Here is a 20,788-nt window from a genome sequence, read left to right as displayed (position 1 = left end):
GTTCATTCATTAATTAGATCATGCTTAGAATATTTTAGAAAAGTCATCATAACCCAAAATGAGTTGGTTATCACCAAGAACTCCATCCACTAGTACTGTGGCACTCGCCTTGTCAAAATCTACATGTGTAAGAGTGGCACTTTTACCCCTCATGGTCTCGTGCTTGAGAATCATTACTTTTGCTCCAACTTTTGGAATTACTGTTTGGAGATTGTCTTGTGAAACTTCGACTAATTTCGACTGGTCGCTCAATAATTCTACTTGTGCAACACGTTTCTTCTTTAAAGTTTTAAGCACAAGTGCCTTCTCATTATAAAATTCAGATGATTTATCCACAATTTTGAGAATGATACCTGTTTTCAACCAACCACTAGATATCCCCTCATCTCTACTGGTTTTCATCTTTTTAAATGACTGTACATCAGTTGAGTTGAGATCAATATTCGTAGTATTCGAGAATGCCACAGGTTGCTCTATCTTAACTGATTCTTCAGAGGGATTTTCTATTGTTTGAGAAGATTCAGCACTAGAAGGATTTGGCCGTTTTTTAGAGGAGAGAGAAAATCCACTAAATACTGGTTTCTGATTCGAAGAATCCTTATTATTTTCAATTTCTTCCTCTTTTATAATTTCATCAGCTTGTTCCTCCAATTCTTTCAGAGCTTTGAACTGTCTTTCGTAGAGTTCAAATTTTCTCTTTTCATCCAGAACATCATCATTTTCAATAGAAGATCCATTTGGTGTATTGTACAAATTTGATTCCGATCCAATATATTGCAAAAACCAAGTTTCCTTCTCCTCATCATAGGTTACTTTACAAATTCCAGTTTTCCCCAAATATTTTACAAATGAACCAAGTGAGGTCCATTGAGTTGAATTCATGTGTATGTGATGTTTATCATTAATATATTCATTATATACCCTGAGTGCTTGAACTTGTTTTTTTCCGTGTCTAGTTTTAAGAATATCCAAAAATCCCCTCTTAAATTCATCACTGAATTGATTAATAAATTTTGCTGGATTGGATCGGAAGATTTGCATTTGCCTCTGATGACCTTCACTCAGTGTATGTGCTTTAAATCCTGCTGCATCCCTACACTGCTTTTGACACATTTGACAATAGAATTTTAATTTCAAAAGTCCTTTTGCTTTGATAGCTTTGGCAGCTTGTTTGTATGGATTTCCTTCCGACATTTTTTTTGATTACATACTTCCCAATCAATTAATTCACCTTCAAATTAGCAGCTTGTATTGGACAAAAACAAATTTACTGACAATTAACGTCAAAAACATTCTCTAAATAAATTAATATCAAAATAATTTTACATTCAGTAATAAGACAAGTTGGTTTTTGAGTTGGGAACTCTCGATTTGATTTCTTTTCCAAGGAAGAAAAAAATAACAAGAAACACCAACAGAAGCAAATATGTTGTCACAGCCCACAACAACGGAAACTTCTGATGTTAAAGAAAAACCTCTAAAAACAAAACCAAGAAGGTATCAATTGGATTTATTTGAAAGGGCAAAAAAGGGAAATGTTGCAATTGTTCTTGATACAGGTACTGGAAAAACAATGGTTGCAATCATGTTGATAGATTATATGCTCAACGAAACTGAACAAAATGATAAAAAGTTAGTCTTTATTGCTGAAAACCGTATACTTGTAAATCAGCAAGCAGAACACATAAGAAGCACCCTAAAGTATCTGGAGACAGAGAGATTAGAACAACAGGATTCCAAGTCAATCGATAATATTTCGAAAAATATTGATGGAATGGTGGCCTGTTATGTGGGTGATTCAGGATTATTGAACAAGCTACGTTCAAACAAGGAATTGAAAAAAAAGAAAGTTATTGTTACTACTGCTGCATTCTTACAAAATTTATTAACTCATAATATAATTGAAATGGAATCCATTTCTCTATTGATTATTGATGAATGTCACCATTGTGGAGATGGTGATCATCCTTATAAAGTAATCATGACTCAATACTATCACACCATTAAGCAAGTAGAAAAAAGACCAAAAATATTTGGAATGACAGCTTCTGCTATTAGATCTTTGAATGAAACAAAGGCTAATCTTCAGAAACAAAAACTTGAGGCATACCTAGATTGTAAATTGACTACTATATCTTCTGAGGATGAACTCTATAGCGAACTAAGAGAACACACTAATTTACCAAATGAAATTATTCTCACATATGAATCAACTAATTCAGAAAGTACTAAAATTGATGATTTGAAAGATTTTTGTACTTTGATTGTAGAAAACCTAACCAAATTTTCAACCATACAAACAAAGGATATTATTGAAATATCGAGGATACTTTTTAACGATTTTAATTACATTCTAGACAATCTAGGTTCCTCATGCTTGAAAGACTATCTAACTATAATATTTGATCATATAGAAGAAAGGAAACAAGAGAATCAAAGTTTATCTACAAGTGAATTAGTTTCTTTTAGTAGCGATTCATCCTATCAACAATTAAAAAAGAATCAAGAATTTGAGATAATTGTTAGTGAGAGTGTACGAAACAAGCTTACTAACAAAATAGAAAAAATATTTCCAAAACCATCACCAAGTAGAAAATTGAAATTATTGGAGGAGGTTCTGAATGAACATTTTCCAGAAAACAATACAACTAACCAAATGAGATGTATTGTTTTCTGTGAAAGAAGACATACAGCAATTTTATTATCCAGATATTTTGCCAAGAAAGGATTGCCTTGCGATTTTATAATAGGACATAATGCTCTCTCTGTAAGGACAAAACTTGGATTTAAGAAAAACACAGGATTTGAACAAAAGAGTAAAACAGAAAGATTCAGATCAGGAGAACTCAAGTGCCTTTTCTGCACCAATGTAGTAGAGGAAGGGTTTGATGTGCCTGCATGCAATCTGGTAATTCGTTTTGACAAGTTTACAGATTTTTTGAGAGCCTACATTCAAAGTAGAGGTAGAGCAAGAAAACAGGAGAGTAAATTTATAATGATGGTCAATTCAACGGATTTAACTCAACAAGAGTTATGCAAAAATGGTAAAAGACTTCAAGAAAAAATGTTGACCCAAATATCCGACGATACTCCCAATAATTCAGAAATTGAAGATATCCTAATATATGAAACACCCTCCAAGGCAAAGCTTACTCTTAACAATAGTATAAGGCTGTATAACCAATACTGTGCTGTTTTTCCTAATCAATCAATAGATGAAAAAAAACCAAAGTTTTCAATCTACGCCGATGGTCCTTTTTTTGTTACAGAAATAACCTTTCCAACTAACTGCCCTGTCCCTGTTTTTAGTATTTCTAATAATCATGAGGATGATCCTGCCCAGTACAGACTCAACAAACTCGTATCTAAAAGATATTGCGCCTTCAAAGCTGTCCAATTACTTCACAAGTACAAGGAGTTGGATGATAGTCTCTTTCCAAGATACTCAAAATACGTGTTTGCTTCTACAGAAGCTGAATTTGCATCACCAGCATCAATGGCCACTCTTTTGCCTCAGATGCCTGAAATATTCAATTGGCGAGAAAAGAAACTCAACTCAATCCAAACTGATAATCCCTCCCATTGTGTTTATATTTATGATATATTTCTGGACAACAATGCTACAGATTTTCAATTTATAATTCCTAATGAAATTGATTCTGATCTTGAAGAATTGGGACTTCTTAACTTTCGAATGAATGGTGGTAGACATATTACAATTAAGAAAATGGAATCCACAACCGTTGATAATGATTATATTTTGAAATGTTTTGAATACCATGAATTTATGTTTAACAAGGTTGCGAAAATTTCCTTTCCAGACCAAAAACAAAGAAACCTTCAAGATTGGACATTTTTTATTATTCCCAAACAAGCTCAACAACATTTTATAGATGTTCCAGTCTTGGATATTATTCAACACCATGGTAAAGAGGCAGAAAATATACTGAAAAATATGATTTTGGAAACTATTTACAACCATAGAGTATATCTACTTCAAAACATTGAATTCGACAAGAATCCAAAAAGCCATTTCGATACAGAGGATTTCCCAGATTACAAAACTTATTATAAGGAAAAATGGGGTTTGGAAATTGAGAGGCCTCAACAACCATTATTAAGAGCCTATCAACCAAGATTTTCTACTTTGGGTTCAACACAAGTTGAACATCAAAATATTTTTCTGGTTCCAGAATTCTTAACTGCTTGCTCCTTCACTATTGAAATGCTTAGATTTTTAAAGCTAGCTCCAGAATTTTTGTATAGATATTACAATAGATTGATAACATCAATATTTTCCAAACAGTTTGAGCTTTTCCAACCAATAGTTGATGCTACATTACTTGAAGATGGTAAAACCCTTGAAGCATTCGAGTTGTTGGAGGAGGCACTTACAGCAAAGCGATCTCAAGTAGGAGCAAACTATGAAAAACTCGAATTTTTTGGAGACAGCATACTGAAATATATTGTCAGCAAACACATCTACCATGAATTTCCGTTATATAGCTCTGGTTCTCTTTCACAACTGCAACACAAGTTTGTCAGCAACTATTTCCTAGCCTCTGTTGCACGAAATACACGCCTTCCTCTATTTATCATTACAGAGCCATTAAATACCAGTCAACTGGTTCAAAATATTGGTGGTTTCAAATCAAACAAATTTGCTGATGAAACAAATATTGAAGCCGAATATAAGGTACTGGCTGATGTTGTTGAGAGCATTATTGGGTTTTGCTATCATATATTCGGTGGATCTCTAGAGCAAATTAATAGATTTTTGGGTTTGGTTGGAGTATCATTACCAAAAGGAGAAATAAGTGGCTCAGAGGATATTTTTATGAATCAAAAATTACTGTTAAGAAACCATTTTGAAAAATTGAAAATTGATTTATATAAGCTTACAGAGAAACTCAATTTTCAATTTGAAAATTCAGGATTACTACTTGAAGCATTTATTCACCCATCATACAATGGAGTATTCAATTATGAAAGACTTGAATTTTTAGGTGATTCTGTTTTAGGTTTGATAGTAACTAGCAAAATATTCGAAAAATTTCACAAAAATTCTAGCTTCTCCCTAGGAATGATGAGCAAGCTTCGAGAGAAGATTGTAATGAATAAGAATTTTGCCAATCTATGCATAGAAAATCAACTTCAAAATTATATTATTTTTAGTGGAAATCATATTGCCCAACAAGTTGTTCACTCGAAAGATGATGGTGAATATGTAAAAATGCTAAGTGATGTGTTTGAAAGTTTGGCAGGGGCCTTATTTGTTGACAGTCATTACGATTTGGATACTGTTAAATTAATTTATGATGAATTTTTATGGAAAAATTTTATGGATGAAATATTCACAGAAGCTGAAAATGAAGTATCCATGAATAGTAATGTTACGGAAATTGTTGGAAACCCAAACAATCCAATCGTTACATTCATATCCACAAATATTACTAGAGATTCCTCATCTGTATTGAACGAATTGTTACAGCAATTCGTCTTTAATAGACTTGATAAATCTGAAAAATGGTATATGGAAGAATCTAAAAAACCCAACCCACCTTTCAACATGGTAGCTGATTTTTCAATAACAATATTCGAAAAGACTTTCACTGGTAGAGGTCCAAGTATAAAATTGGCAAAGAAACAAGCCAGTGCAGAATGTCTACAATATTTATTGGAAAAGAGTGAGGCGTTTTTGGAAGATTTGGAAAAAGAAATATCCAAAAAGTAATATTCTCTATGATAACTCTATCTAGTACTTAGAAAGAGAATTTCATGGAGTTTCCTTTTTAATATTGAGTTAAATTTTGAATCGTTAGACTTAATTAGTATCTATATTTTAAATTACTTTAAACTATTATTTCTAACATTTTTATTTAAACCAATATTCAAAATGAATGTTTTAAACAATTTTATTAAATATTTGTTTTAGAAAATAAATGTTTTAATTTATTACCACTTCAAAAAAATGAACACAACCAAACAGTCTCTCTTTCGTCTAGTACAATTCAAAAATGTCTCTTCCGAAAAGCAATTTTTAAAAAACATTTGTCAATATTATCCCCTTGCTATGAAATATATTTCTCTCGATAGAGAGTCTTCACAGCAAGAAGTACTACTTGGATCGGAGGAAAATAGTGTTCAAGAATTTGAAAAGAGCATTTCCGATATTGAACCATCCCATATTATCCAAAAACCTTGTAAATTATATGGAAAAATCCCAAATAATTTGGAAAGTAATGATGATGTTATTTTGAAATGTTTGGAAAAGGGAACAAAATTATTTTCTATTGAAGAATTTGAGAAAGGAGAATGGAGACATGTTATTATTGCACCATCACTTTGGACAAGTATTTCAAAACAGAAAAAGGAGAAAAAAGGGGTAAAAAGAGATATTTCTCATATAGAAGGGGATGAAAACAATCAAGATTCAGATATTGTATTGTCCCACAACATGGAACAACCTAATGATCAAGTCTATATGGGTTATATTCCTTCTCACTATGCCGGAAAACTCAATCGTAAAACAATCGCTTCCAAAGTGAAAGAGCCATCAACTTCCTCTTCATCATCAATAACAGAAGAAACAAAAGAAGAGGGAAAATCTCTCCACAATGAAGTCATTTCTGGTTACGATAACAAAACAAAAACCTATTCCTTTTCAATGAAATCTATTGGTATTTTTCATTCGGTATTTCCCACAAAGAATGGATGTCCAAGACAATTTGGTCTTGTCGATTCCAGTAAAGGAAAATTAGAAGTGACAATACCACAAGGTCACATGGCTTTGGATGGATTGGAAAATTTCAGTCATTGCATCATCATGTTTGTTTTTCATGAAAATTCATTGGAAAGCCAAGATAAGGTAAAGATTAGACCTCCTCGTATGAATGGAAATGGTAAGGTTGGAATTTATGCTACCAGAACGCCTCATAGACCTAATAGTATTGGATTAAGTGTAGCCAAAATTGAAAAGATTGAAGGAAAGTATATTTATCTTAGTGGTGCTGATTTAATAGATGGCACACCAATTATAGATATTAAACCATACATTGGAAGATACGATAGCATTACAGAAACCAGAGTTCCAGAATGGATTCAAGATGATTTATTTGTTCAAAAAATTGATGAATCAAAAATCAAGTTTTCACAACAATCAGAAATAGAACTACAAACTTTGTTACCTAAACTTTCCTTTTACAAATCAATAGATGAAATCAAAAGAGCTATCATTCAAGTTTTACAAAGTGATCCAAGACCTGTATACATGAGGAAGAAAAGAGATGACAAATTGTATGGATTTAGAATTGATGCTGTCAATGTAAGATGTAAATTTGGAGATGATGACAGTATTGAAATTGTAACTATTGAATTATGGGAATAAAACTCTTCAAAATTGTTTATTTTTGTGTGACCTTTGCGATGATTTCATCTTCTCTGTAAACGTCGAATTGGTCACCATCAAACTTGACTTTAGCACCATCATATTCAGGAAGCAAAACTCTATCACCAACAGTCAAACTAGCCTTATCACCGACAGCAATAACTTCAGCTTCTGGATTGTTCTTTGACTTGGTGGATTCTGGAACATAGATACCTTGAATTTGGGCAACTTGTTCAACCTTGATTCTCTTGACAATGACTCTATCGAAGAGTGGAATTAATTTACGGATTGACTGTTTTATCAATTCAAACACATTCCGGAATTAATTATCACAAATTGCAATTTGAAAACTTACGGAAGACATGGTGATGTTATTGAAAATATGTATTGCAATATTTTTTTAATGGTGGAATTGCTTTGTTGAAGGCTTTAATAATAACGGATCGACTCTCAATCAATTTGTTTCCTTCAAGTAAAGTCTCTTTTTATTCCGAAAGCAATAACTTTATCATTACACCTTTAGTTTCAATATTTGATTTTGAATATTAACACTGGTGATAATAGATGGAGTAAACTTGTTAACTAAAATAAGCTGCTAAAATTCTAAATTAATAAATAACTCAATAATTATTGATGTTAAATATTTGCAATTATTCTATTTAATTATTATTAATAATTATTTATAATAAGAGTAATTTGATTGCTACAACAAGAAGGACATTTGTCTTCAAGTTGTTCATGCCATTCACTCCGGAATACTACGGAAAGTGGATGATCCTTACAAAAAATAAAGAGTGCAAAATTTCCTTCAACCAAACAAAATTCCTTTGTGCATTCGGAATGAAGGTAATCACACTAACAAAAATAACCCAAGGCTGATGGAATACATTTTGGCGCTTGTGATACAATTCAATAGGACAACACACGAATTTCCTCTTCAAAAAAAATAACCAACGAGAATATATATAAACAATGTCAAGCTCTGATTATTATGAACTTTTAGGTGTTGCTAAAACTGCCAGTACCCAAGAAATTCGTTCCGCATACAAGAAACTTGCTCTCAAATACCACCCTGATAGGTATGTATTGATAGATTATTGAATATTAAATTTTAAATTAGAGCACCAGAAGATAAGAAGGAAGAATACGAAGAACGTTTTAAGGATATCGCCCATGCTTATGAAGTCCTTACAGATGATCAAAAGAGAAAGATTTATGACCAATATGGTGAAGAAGGTCTCAAAGGAGGTGGTATGGGTGGATTTACTGATCCAACTGATATTTTCAGCCACATTTTCGGTGCTGGTGAAGACGGTTTCGGATTCTTTGGTGGAGGTGGTAGATCTCGTCAATCCGGACCAAAGAAGGGTAAGACTATTGCTCACGAAATTCAAGTTTCTTTGGAAGATTTATACAATGGTGCTACTAGAAAGATTAGAGTTACTAGAACTCGTATCTGTACCTCTTGTAAGGGTTCTGGTGCCACTAAAGATGACGCTGTTGTAACTTGTAAATCATGCCAAGGTAAAGGTAAAAAGGTTGTTACTAGAAGTATGGGACCAGGATTTGTTCAACAATTTGTCACTCCTTGTGACGTTTGTGAAGGAACTGGTAAATCAATTGATAAGAAGTTTATTTGTAAAGATTGTCAAGGAAATAAGGTCACTAATGACGTTAAAGTTTTGGAAGTTCACATTGATCCTGGAATGAAGGAACAACAACAAATCGTTTTTGAAGGAGAAGCTGACGAAAGACCAGACGTTCTTCCAGGTGATATTGTATTTATTGTTCAACAAAAGCCACATCATGTTTTCACTAGACAAGGAAATAATTTACATATTAAGAAGAAGATTAACTTGTTGGAAGCCTTGACAGGTGTTGAATTTAGCGTAAAGCATTTGGATGGTAGAACTCTTATTGTCCGATCGAAACCAAACCAAATTATTAAACCAGGTATGGTTATGCAAATTGCTAAGGAAGGTTTCCCAATCCACAGATCCCCATTCCAAAAGGGTAACTTGTACATTGAATTTGAAGTTGAATTCCCAGAACAAATTCCAGAAAAGCTCCACCAACAACTCTCCTCTATTTTGGGTAAGAAGGCTAATGCTGCTGATGTCATGGATGAATCAGCTGACAATGTAGAAGAAGTCTTTTTGCAAGAAGCTGACCTTTCTCAAAATAATGACCACAAGAGCCAATACGATAGTGATGATGAATATGAACGTCGTGGAGGACAAGGCGTTCAATGCGGTACTCAATAAATCGATCTACTCAATCATTTGAGAATTTTGTACAAAATTTATTAGAACAATCTTCAAGTCAAATTAAGAATTTTAACAATTTTAAATATAGTAGAAAAATGAGAGGGATAATTTCCCGCCAAAAAAGCCGTTTCACAAATTTTTAAATCCAAAAATAATCTAATTGTTATCAAATATTTTAACAAAAAAATGAAAAGAAAGGGCAACCCACGCAAGACCTTTACAGCATCCTCCATTCATCTTTCCTCACCTCCAATAAAGCAGGACAAGAAGAGAATAAGACGTGTATCCTTCTCAACAAAAAATCCAGAAGTGCAAGTCTTTGAACCTGCAAAAAGTCCAACACAATTTAGAAAAAAATCGCTTAACAAGAATTTATTTGATGGTGATGATGAAAATGTAACAATGGATTTTACTGACTATGTAAATGATAATGGAATGGTTTATGAAGATCAAACAATGGAATTTACCACTATCATCAATGGAAATGTCTCCATTATTGACGATTCCACGAAGAAATCTCAACCATCCACAAGTACTGCTAGCTCTCTTATTGTCTCATCCTCTAATGGAGGCCAAAACTCTAAACAACCTTCAAGTCACAAACCCTCTTTCAACTTGTTACAAATGACCTCTTCCCAAACCGTAAGCTCCACGCACCATGAAGAATATGATCCAACTCCTGCTCCAGCAATACCAGATGCCTCCTTCTTATTTGGATATGATGACGATGACGAGGATGGTGATGTTAATTTTTCATTAATGGATAGATCAATCTCTCAACCAATTTCGAATAACAATTCTCAAATCAATGATTCTTTACTTGCAATAGTACCAGCATCATCCACCTTTGCAGCTAATAGTATCACCAGTGTTCCTACTACCAAGAATAACAGTATTTTGATGACATCGAATGCTGACATTGTAATGCCAGACTATTTCTCAATTTTCAAGAACCTTTCTAATAGTATTCTTATGGATGCAGATGAAGTTGATGAGAATGCAAAGTACACTCTTTCTGATTTTTGGTCACATTTGTCGATTAGATTCCTCACAACTATTACTGACAGAAAGTCAATCATCCCACAAAGTAGAAAGAGCTTGAATATTAATTTGCCAAGTGAAGAGATCATTTCCAAATACACTACAGCAAAGATATCTAATGAATCGTTACAAAAAGTTGTTACACAAACTAGAAAAAAGATTGAGGTAATGGAGAAGGAAATTTTAGATAAGGAAGATGCTTTCAAATATAATGAACCAAAGATTATCAGAAGTGTCATGACTAGACCAAAGAATTTAGATATTCAGAACAATGTTCGTTATTCAATCCAAACTGCAAAGACTGGAGCCACTATTGAAAAATTGAAAATCAAATCAGAATTACAAAACGTTCAACAGGATTTACTGAATAAGGATATCCTCAAACTTGATGATCAAATCAAATATGTTGATCAATACATTCAACACTATGAATACTTGCTTCAAAATCTGCAATCAGAAGTGGCTCAACAACGCGAAAAGAAAATTATGGAAAAGAAAAAGACAGAAATTATTGTCCAACCACAAACTATCAAATCAGATAGAGTTATCCCAACAACCACCACAACAACTAGGGAAGTCAAGCCTTCAAGTATTATCATTTCATCTGAAAAGTCATCTAATGAAATCAAGTTTAGAAAGAGAAGATCCACACAGAGATTTACAATTTCTGCACAAGATTTACTCATTTCTCATCCAAACTTGTTGAACCTATTCAAGACAAAGTTTGTACCTTTTACTGTAGATAGAAAACACTCCACATTGCATTTCAGTTTCCCATACGAATCCAAAAAGCTTGGAGTCAATATCAAGTTTCATCCAAAAGACTTTACAATCAATAATATCAGCATTACACCTCCTGCCTTTGTACTTAGCAAGGGGTATGATGAGGTGGAGAATAATCTATTCAAATTGATTGAATGTCACATTGTAAATGTTGTCAAGAAGTATAATCATAATGCATACCTTCCAACCATTGTTCCTACAATGTCTAGTCTGATACAGTTCATGAGCTTGTTCGTTAAGGAAATCAAAATACTAAGATCTAAATCCAATCCAAAGAGAATTATCAATATCACAAAATGTAAATTGAACGAAGATGAAAAGGAAGAGTTTGAATCCTTATCTCTTAATATTAGGCAAACAATAATATCAAGCAATAACTCGATACACCAAGAAGGGTATGATATTGATATTTCATGCGTGGACTCTAGTATTCACCTAACAATCAACAATGGTAACTCTACAAAACAGTTCAACTATGACTGTAATTTACTGGAGCACATTAATGTTTAGATAAAAAGTGTACAAAATAAACTAATTTATTATCAAAAATGCATGTGTTGAAATAATTAATAAATAATGTCACGTTTATTCCTCTGAGGTTTCAACAGCATTTGTATTACCCTTCTTTTTACCACCCTTACCTCTCTTTCTCTTCTTTTTCATGTCTGGGTTTTGCTCTGAAGTAGTAGTTGCTTCACTTATTGGCACCACTACAGGCTTCTCCACTATTGGTTGTTGCTTTGGTTTCTTTGGAACATTAGTATTCTTCATTGGTACATAATCCTTCTCCTGACTGTAGCTATCTTTATCAGCGAATTTGGAAATGTCAACCTTCTTTTTCTTCAACATTGGTTGCTTGGTTGAGTCCTTGGTTTCAGAAGGTGTAGTAGAGGTTTCTTGTTGCTTTCTCTTCTTATCTTGTCGAGGCTTCTTTTCGTGCTTGTTGTTGTGTTGCCTAGTTTGCTCAGAGGAATCACCTTCATTTCTATCCTTCTTGTTTTGTCTGTTGTTGTTACTCTTTGGATTTTTCTTTTCAGTTTCATCTTTTTGATTATTATTCTTCTTCTTATCCTTGATACCACTTCCTGTAAAGCTGCCAGTCTTGAATCTGAGCGCTCTTTCATCTTTCTTTTTTAACAATCCCTTTTCAGTCTTAATTTCTTTCAACTTGAAGTGGATATCCTTTTTAATCTTGTTATCTGGTTCCTTGTAATCGTATCTTACCAAATGTTTGATTGGTACAATTTTATCCAAATCATCATCTTCCAAATTGAGAATATCATCAACTGATAATCCGCAAGAAGTCTTGTCAACATTCTTGTATTTAAATTTGTAAGTGTCACCAGTTGCTGCATTTACATCCTCAAAGAATGAATCATAGTAATTTTCAAAGAGTCTATTAATCTTTCTCTTAATTTTGATTGGACTATCCAAATTAGCATCTCCTTCATCATCTTCCATAAAATCATCGTCGTCCTCTTCTGCTTCTGACTTGGCAAATTCTTCAATAACTTTTTTCTTTTCAACTAATTCCCAAACTTGATCGACATCATCATTCTTTGAGATTTTTAATTTATCTACAATTGATCCATCACCCTTAATCAAATCCTTTAATTTAAAGACGAGTTCCAAAATTTCCTTTTTAATCTTTTCAGCCTTTTCGTTATATTCCTTCTTTACAGACTCGATTTGTTCTTTAATCTTTTCATTCTTGGCTTTTCTCTTTCTCTTCTTTTTAGAATCCTTTCTTTCACGTTCTGATTTGTGTTCTTTTTTATCATCAGAACTGTCAGAATCTTCATCTGAATCACTTGAAGCATCATCAGATTCACTATTTTCGGATTCACTGTCAGATTTTTCAGTTTTTTCTGATGGTGTAGAAGTGGAGGTGGGTTCAATATTTTTGATTTCTTCTGATTCTTTTGGTTCTTCTTCCTCTTCTTCCTCTTCTTCATTATCTTCTTCAACTTGTTTTTCTGGAAGATTAGTACCAATCTTTGAATTTTCTAAATTAATTCTTTGAGATTCAATATCTAACTCATTAAATTGATCATCCAACATATCTCCCTTGTCCAAATCATGAGCTTGTTGTTTATATCTATCACCATTCTTTTCGTAATCAAAAATCCATCCTTGTTTAAAGAGGAAACTCTTCAAGAATTTATCTTTATCATCCAAATCTTCATCATTTGATTTTTTGATTCTGTTCAATGGATCATCTTCGAGTGTAGATTCAACCTTGTCAATAATTTGTTTTTCATCAATTTCTTCTTGTGGAATTTCCTCTTCCGAAGAAGAACTGGAAGCATCATCCACAACTTGTTCTTCTACCTTTTCAACAATTGTCTTTTCCTTCTTGTTATTCTTGTTGGCCATTTTTTTTTCAATATTCAAATTTTTATGTGATGAAGAAAGAATGGGATGAGATTAGAAGAATTAAATCTAATGAAAATGTAACGGGTTTGTAATTGAAGTGTATTATTACAAATGTTAGCAGTTTTTGATGTTAAAACGCATGAAACTGTTGTTGATTAAATAATATTTATAATAATATTTATATAATTAATTGAATTTACAAATAATAATAAAAATGAATCCACACCAACAACAAACACCACCAGAGATTACTCCTGAAATGTTCAAACAATTGGAGAAGAAGTTTATTCCGAGAATTATTGCCAAGACTGGTGTTATGGGTTTTGCTTTGGCTGGTATTATGTTCTCCGCAATTTATATTTTCAATAACATTTCAAGAGAGGACTATGAATATTTGGAAACCGTTTCGGTACGTATTATGATTTTACTTGATTAGAGAAATAACATATAATTTGAAATTATTTACTAATAAATTACTATTATCATCATATTAAAATTTTCATTAATCTAACCAAATCCATCATCTATTACTTATAATACACAGTATCAAAGAGATATAAAGGTCAAAGAATTTAAGGAAAAGTATTTCCAACACCATCCTGGATTATTGCCAACCCCAACCAAGATGAATCAATTTATTGACAAGATCAAAGAAGGAGAACTTCCAAAAGAAAAATAATTTTGATTTATTCACTGTTAATAGTATGGAATAATGTTGTGGATGTTCATTAAAAAGAAGAACTGCTTCATATGGAAACGATATTTAAAAATGACGACAATATTTTGGATATAATTTAAATACACAATTATTATATTTTACAACTTTGGAAATATTTTAGAAAAATTACATATTGAACTTGGAGAAGGATTCTAATTTTTCAAGTGCTTTTTGATTACCCAGTGATGAAGCTCTTTTGAGAAGCTTGACAGCTTGATCTGTTTGGTTTCTCCTCTCGTAAATGCTCGCCAGGTTGACCATTCCATTCTCTGAGCCCAAATCAGAGGCTTTTCTGAACCATTTAAAAGCTGTTTCTTCATTTCTCTCTAAAACATCTTCACATCCATCCTCATACATGCATCCAAGAGAGTTACAACTCTCTGCATCACCATTAACACCAGCCTTATAGTAGAAGCTTGCTGCTTGTTTCTTATCCTTCTCGACAACATTTTCCAAACCAGAATAGAACAAATCTCCCAACATTTTTTGAGATTTGACATGACCATTAGCAGCAGCTTTGTGTAAATATTTGATTGAGATTGAAATGTCTGCACTCACCCCTAATCCCTTTCTGTAAACATTTGAAAGATTATACATGGCATCTGCACTACATCTATCAGCTGCCTTATGAAACAAATCCAATGCACTCTCATAATCATGTTGTAACAATTTAATATATCCTAAATTGTTGAGTGCATTTACATTACCAAGCTCTACAGATTGTTCATAACACACAGTTGCCTTGGCATAATCTCTAACCACACCCATGCCATCCTCATAGGATATTCCAAGATTATTCAGAGCTACCGCATTCCCCCTATCTGCTGCCATTGTAAATAATTCAACTGCTTGCTTTGTATTTTGATCAACTCCTAATCCCTTATAGTACATGAATCCCAATTCATTTTGAGCCTTATCGTAATTCTTCTCACAAGCCTTTATGAGAAGTGATAGTGCTTTTTGAATATTCTTCTCAGTTCCTTTTCCTTGTCTAAGGAAAGCGGCATAATTTGTCATACCATCCAAATGTGACAATTGACTAGCTTTACAATAGAATTTTGCTGCAAGTGGATAATTAACTTCAACAATGAATCCCTTCTCATAGTAAATACCCATCTGATTAAGAGCATCTGCGTAATTTTGCATTGAAGATTTGAGAATCCATTTGACTCCTTTTCTTCCATTCTGCTCAATTCCCTTTCCTTCAATGTGCATAGTCCCAATAATGTATTGACATCTTGGTTCGTCTAGATTGGCTGCTTGTAAATAGAAGTTGAAAGCTGTTTCATAATTTTGACTCACTCCATGTCCTAAATAATACTTGTCACCTTCCAATGCCAAGTTATTTCTATGGTCAACCTCATAAACATTAATATCAATAGTTTCCTTTGAAGATTTAAGATAGGAAATACTTAAACCCAATAACGTTGTCACATTATCTAATTCATTTGTTAATTTTTTGGCCTTTTTTGCAAATCTCAAATCTACAAACCAATTACTCTTTTGTATTTTCAACAATAATTGATAGACATCACCAAGTTGAGATTTCAATAAATGAATAGCCTTGGAAATTTTTTCATCATTTTCATCAATTTTCTTATCCCAATTTGTAATTTCATCCTGTAATTTTAATTTTAGAGTCCGTAATGTAAAAAAACAAAACTTACCTTAATATGAGATAATCTGTCATAAATTAATTGTCCATTTTTTTTCAATTTTGAATCTTTTAAAAATTCACATAATTTTACAATATCAGAAACAAGTTGCATCACACCATTAATTGAACATGATGAATTTTCATTACTCATTTCATTTAGCTTTTTTGAAATTGGTTTTGAATTGTTGTTTACAACAACACTTTGCTCAGTTGTTTTTCCCTGTTTTTCTAATTGTGAGACTAGATTGGAAATGAGACCACTTGCCGACTGCTTATGTAATTCATCCGTACCGCTTGCGATTGAGAGTATTCTCTTTCTGGGTAATTCTTGATTCGGTTCTTTTTTAAGTATGGGTGGAGGTGAGGATTTTCTTCTCTTACTTTCGTCTTGCGAAATTGTTGTAGGGCTCAATAAATTCTTATGAAACGAAACCATCTTTTGTTTGGCTTGAGCACTAGCCATGGCATCCCTTTCCATACGATTTGATGTTGCTGGTGATAGTGTTGATGACATTTTAAATTGTTTTTAATATCTCTTGTTGTGACGCTTGTAGATTGATTTGAATGACTGTTCTTTTTAAAATTTTCAATAAACAATTAAGGGTAAATTTAAACGAAAACCACCAATATTAAAATTACGAGTGTGTTTTAGGAATTTAATATTTTATTAGCTAATAAGGAGACAATTTAACAACCCCAGACACGGATGGTGTTATCAGTGTAACCAGAGAACAAAGTAGTACCATCAGCAGACCAGGCAAGAGAAATACAAGCTGGCTTCTTGTTACCCTTTGATTCAGGAACCAATTCAGCGAGGACAGTCTTGGATTGGAGGTCCCAGATCTTGATACAATTATCAGTAGCAGCACACAACCAGTACTTAGTTGGGGAGAAAGCCAAAGCATTGATAACATCGTTACCATCCAAAGGCAAGTGATACAAGTGTTCACCCTTAGTCAAATCCCACAAAACGGCAACACCGTCCTTACCACCAGAAGCACACAAGGAAGCATCAGGAGAAACACAGACAGAGTTAATGTAACCAGTGTGACCAACCAAATTGGTGTTCAAGGTACAAGTGGACAAATCCCACAACTTGACAATCTTGTCCCAACCAGCAGAAATGATCAATGGCTTTTCCTTGTTGGCAACGAATCTAACACAACTGACCCATTCCTTGTGACCCTTATCGGTAATGTTGTACTTGCATTCACCCAAAGTGTTCCACAACTTGATGGTCTTATCACGGGAACCAGAGACGATTTGTCTGTCATCGTGAGAGAAGGAAACAGACAAGATATCGTTGGTGTGACCCAAGAAGTTTCTTTCACAGTTACCATTGCTCAAATTCCACAATCTGAGAGTCTTATCCCAAGAACCAGACAAGACATATTGAGCATCAGCGGTCATACAGATGTCAGAGACATAGTGAGCGTGACCAGTGAGGGATCTCTTTGGAACACCATAAGCACCTTGTTCCTTAGTCAATTCCCAGACAACAATAGACTTATCACGGGAACCAGAAACCAAGATGTTTGGATTGGCAGCAGAGGTGGACAAACAAGTGACCCAACCTTTAGAAAAATATTATATTAATAATAATTATACATATTAATAATTTGTATTAAATGTATGGAAGCAAATATATAATGTTCATCAGTATTAAAATTGTGTTATCAACATACCGTTGTGACCGGTCAATTGACCCTTATAAATGAAAGAGGTAGACATAGTGAGTGGAGTGGAAGATAGAGTGACTGTCTTTTTTTTTCAACAAGAATTTTTTCAATTTTGCTCACCCTAACAAATGGGATATTTTACAATAAAAACTTTTACCGAAGAATACACGCCAGAATTTAACGCTCATCGGTTGAAGATCATTAAAGCACCGAGTGTTGTTTTAATTAATTAATATTTAATTTATTATTTGCAGCTGTTGGGGTGAAACTTTTTGGAACCAGAACATTCACCACTGATGGCATTACTTTGTACATCACTGGTAACATCCCAATAACATCACCATCACATTCAACGAATACACATTCTTTAGTATCAACAGTGAGACTTTTTGTGCTTTCCATAATGACTTTAGGATAATTCAAATGAGTTCCATATTTGAGGTAATAGAAAAGATGTAAATCAAATACACCAACATCCTCAACAATGCACAAATCAAGTTGGTTATTGGTTAAACTTGCAAATGGATTCATTTTGAATCCGTTATTGACATACCTCCCATTGGAAACAATGACTAGTTGCATCTTTTTGCAAATCTTCTTTTCGCTTGTAATATCCAATTCAAGTAGTGGATTTTTATATGTGAACTCTTTCAATATTGGTTGAATATAATATTGTAAACTCTTAGGAAGGAAAGAATTTGGATCATTGACACTCTTTAAAATCTCTGGACCAATACCAATCGTTGATGCATTAAGGAAGAATCGGCTTTTCATCATCTCATTACAATCTTTCAGTTTCACTCCAGTCGTATCATTCCCATTAGAAAATTCCTCATCAATTGATGATGGAGTATAATCCATTCTTCCAACATCAATAGGTATCGTCTTGCTATCAGAAATGATCATGTCCACAATTTTACTGACACTATCCTCAAAATATCCATTTTCAAAACCATCAACTATGTCCAAATAGTAATCTCCAGATGTTTCCAATAGAGTTCTAACAAAATCATTTCCTGTACCACTGGGTATTACTCCTAAATGGACTGGGAGTTGCCTTGATGATTCCTCTGAGTTGAGAACATTTGGATTCAAATGTAGACAACCTAAAATCAATCCGTTTAGTACACTTCCCAGACTGCCATCACCTCCAATTCCAAAAAGTAAATCACATTGATATTTGGTCACCAATTCAAATGCACATCTCACGCCATCATCTCTGCATTGGGTTTTCATGCACTGCATCGGAATTTGATTTTTAGTTGTGAAATGATCATGCAATTTGGGAAATATTATTCGTTGGAAAACATCTTCTGCCTTTCCTTTAAATCAATTATTACACAATTTAAGGTTTAATTGAAATTGTTTTTATAAAGTAATAATGGATCGTGATGATCAACTAATAAAATAGGTACCTTTTCCACAAATTGGATTATAAATAATCCCAACACAAGAATACTTGTTCATTACTATAGTATCAAATAAGAAACAATGTTTGCAGAATTGCTTGTCTTTTTTTTTTAAATTAATTACCATTGCATAACATATAAATGTAATTACTGAGGTCAAATAAATTTCTGGATATTTCTTTTAATTTACAAATCTAGAAATTTACCACAATACGTAAAATTGTTCCAAAAATCCTTAATAGTGGTTGATGTATTGTTATTGGACACATGTCACTACATCCCTAGAAACAATATATTTTATAAAATTCCATAGCCATAAATAAGTAAAAATTCAACCAGATTGCCCTTTTTAAAAAGCCATATCCTAAAAAAGCGGTTTGGGATAGATATTGGATATTAATATTCTCGCTTTCTGAGTTATGGAATTCCTCACACTATAACATCTACCTATTCTTAGGTAGTTTGTAGCCTTGTTATTGCTGTTTTTAGGTATTAAGATTTATTCAGAGCAGTTTTTTGTTTGATACATTTGAATAGAGGAGAAATTATATTACCACTCACTATAAAGTATTTAGTTTTAGGATTGTAAGACGAGTTTTAAGGTATTGCATATTAAGAGAATCCCAATTTTGATATTGATCAAAAAAAATTACTACTAAAATTATAAAACTCCACATCAACGAACCTTTGTTTGATGATTGTTCTTTTGTGTGCCAACAATATTTCGAACCTACGCAACAAGATTGACATTACATTTAAGACAACTTCGAAATACATTTTGTTATGTCATTGGATGAGTTTGAACGATCATTGAAACCAGTGTTTGATGAAAAGGAGAAAACTTATTATACTGAAAATTTTTATGAAATCAAAGGAAATAAGTATTAGGAAGGGAATATTTGGATCAAAATTGTAGACCGGGGAAAAGAAAAACATGTTTCCATTAAACGAACAAAACGTCTTGATAAAGTGATAACGTACTAAGAAAAGGTTATGCCATTGACAATATCTTGGGGTTCTTTGATTCGTCACTAAGAAAAGGTTATGCTATTGTCGGCATAACCTTTTCTTAGTGTACGCTATTGACAATATCTTGGGGTTCTTTGATTTATTAGGTGATTGATGATCCTGGATAAAGCAACATTCGAGGATGATAATTTGTTTGTAGTATTCTCAATTATTGCTGATTTTGAAGGTAGTGATTATGGTAATGGTTGAGGTAAATACAGTCTTTAACATCACCAGTATCAATCAATGGTGGATCTTAGTACCGTTTGGTTTAGTATGGTGTTTGAAGGATGTAAATCTTTATTGAGCAAGTCTTGAACTTGGAGAGTGTTGTTTCTTTTGTGGATTTCTTTTTTTGTTATTGCCAGACATTTCTAATAATTTTTTGAGCATCGAAAATTTTTAACAACTCGGAATCAAGGTGGTTCTGATATACTTAATAAGCGAAAATATTCACTCTATT

The 20,788-nt window shown here is 33.0% G+C and overlaps 9 protein-coding genes across 9 annotated transcripts; 4 read left to right on the top strand and 5 right to left on the bottom strand.

Moving 5' to 3' along the window:
• Positions 1-24: 24 nt before the first annotated feature.
• Positions 25-1,194, bottom strand: NAEGRDRAFT_45536 (uncharacterized protein; the record flags this gene model as incomplete). The annotated part of the gene is made up of 1 exon (XM_002682678.1): positions 25-1,194. One exon carries the CDS (start codon positions 1,192-1,194, stop codon positions 25-27), a length of 1,170 nt encoding a protein of 389 aa, XP_002682724.1.
• Positions 1,195-1,573: 379 nt separating this feature from the next.
• On the top strand, positions 1,574-5,734 carry NAEGRDRAFT_62031 (uncharacterized protein; the record flags this gene model as incomplete). Its single annotated transcript, XM_002682904.1, has 1 exon — positions 1,574-5,734. One exon carries the CDS (start codon positions 1,574-1,576, stop codon positions 5,732-5,734), a length of 4,161 nt encoding a protein of 1,386 aa, XP_002682950.1.
• A 237-nt stretch (positions 5,735-5,971) lies between these two features.
• Positions 5,972-7,387, top strand: NAEGRDRAFT_62030 (uncharacterized protein; the record flags this gene model as incomplete). Its single annotated transcript, XM_002682903.1, has 1 exon — positions 5,972-7,387. The coding sequence occupies one exon, from the start codon at positions 5,972-5,974 to the stop codon at positions 7,385-7,387; it is 1,416 nt and encodes a 471-aa protein (XP_002682949.1).
• A 954-nt stretch (positions 7,388-8,341) lies between these two features.
• On the top strand, positions 8,342-9,682 carry NAEGRDRAFT_82897 (uncharacterized protein). Its single transcript, XM_002682902.1, has 2 exons — positions 8,342-8,466; positions 8,508-9,682. The coding sequence occupies exons 1-2, from the start codon at positions 8,360-8,362 to the stop codon at positions 9,649-9,651; spliced, it is 1,251 nt and encodes a 416-aa protein (XP_002682948.1). The 5' UTR covers positions 8,342-8,359; the 3' UTR covers positions 9,652-9,682.
• A 158-nt stretch (positions 9,683-9,840) lies between these two features.
• NAEGRDRAFT_62028 (uncharacterized protein) lies at positions 9,841-11,988 on the top strand (the record flags this gene model as incomplete). The annotated part of the gene is made up of 1 exon (XM_002682901.1): positions 9,841-11,988. The coding sequence occupies one exon, from the start codon at positions 9,841-9,843 to the stop codon at positions 11,986-11,988; it is 2,148 nt and encodes a 715-aa protein (XP_002682947.1).
• A 75-nt stretch (positions 11,989-12,063) lies between these two features.
• On the bottom strand, positions 12,064-13,854 carry NAEGRDRAFT_45532 (uncharacterized protein; the record flags this gene model as incomplete). Its single annotated transcript, XM_002682677.1, has 1 exon — positions 12,064-13,854. The coding sequence occupies one exon, from the start codon at positions 13,852-13,854 to the stop codon at positions 12,064-12,066; it is 1,791 nt and encodes a 596-aa protein (XP_002682723.1).
• An 844-nt stretch (positions 13,855-14,698) lies between these two features.
• On the bottom strand, positions 14,699-16,692 carry NAEGRDRAFT_45531 (uncharacterized protein; the record flags this gene model as incomplete). Its single annotated transcript, XM_002682676.1, has 2 exons — positions 14,699-16,192; positions 16,321-16,692. 2 exons carry the CDS (start codon positions 16,690-16,692, stop codon positions 14,699-14,701), a joined length of 1,866 nt encoding a protein of 621 aa, XP_002682722.1.
• Positions 16,693-16,879: 187 nt separating this feature from the next.
• On the bottom strand, positions 16,880-18,000 carry NAEGRDRAFT_77952 (uncharacterized protein). Its single transcript, XM_002682675.1, has 2 exons — positions 17,915-18,000; positions 16,880-17,803 (listed from the first exon to the last, which is right to left on the bottom strand). Exons 1-2 carry the CDS (start codon positions 17,958-17,960, stop codon positions 16,917-16,919), a joined length of 933 nt encoding a protein of 310 aa, XP_002682721.1. The 5' UTR covers positions 17,961-18,000; the 3' UTR covers positions 16,880-16,916.
• Positions 18,001-18,133: 133 nt separating this feature from the next.
• NAEGRDRAFT_62024 (uncharacterized protein) lies at positions 18,134-19,153 on the bottom strand (the record flags this gene model as incomplete). Its single annotated transcript, XM_002682674.1, has 1 exon — positions 18,134-19,153. One exon carries the CDS (start codon positions 19,151-19,153, stop codon positions 18,134-18,136), a length of 1,020 nt encoding a protein of 339 aa, XP_002682720.1.
• Between the last annotated feature and the right edge of the window lie 1,635 nt (positions 19,154-20,788).

The sequence above is a fragment of the Naegleria gruberi genome (assembly GCF_000004985.1).
Source record: "Naegleria gruberi genomic scaffold NAEGRscaffold_2, whole genome shotgun sequence".
NCBI classification, from domain to species: domain Eukaryota; phylum Heterolobosea; class Eutetramitea; order Acrasida; family Naegleriidae; genus Naegleria; species Naegleria gruberi.
Note: the sequence above shows the minus strand (reverse complement) of the source record. Positions and strands in the feature narration are given on the sequence as shown.

Bases quoted from the DNA above. Each gene is read 5' to 3' on its own strand.
- NAEGRDRAFT_77952 (XM_002682675.1), bottom strand. From the start codon at position 17,960: ATGTCTACCTCTTTCATTTATAAGGGTCAATTGACCGGTCACAACG. The intron at 17,804-17,914 runs GTATGTTGATAA...ATTTTTCTAAAG, and splicing joins TCAATTGACCGGTCACAACG to GTTGGGTCACTTGTTTGTCC.
- NAEGRDRAFT_82897 (XM_002682902.1), top strand. From the start codon at position 8,360: ATGTCAAGCTCTGATTATTATGAACTTTTAGGTGTTGCTAAAACTGCC. The intron at 8,467-8,507 runs GTATGTATTGAT...ATTTTAAATTAG, and splicing joins CTCAAATACCACCCTGATAG to AGCACCAGAAGATAAGAAGG.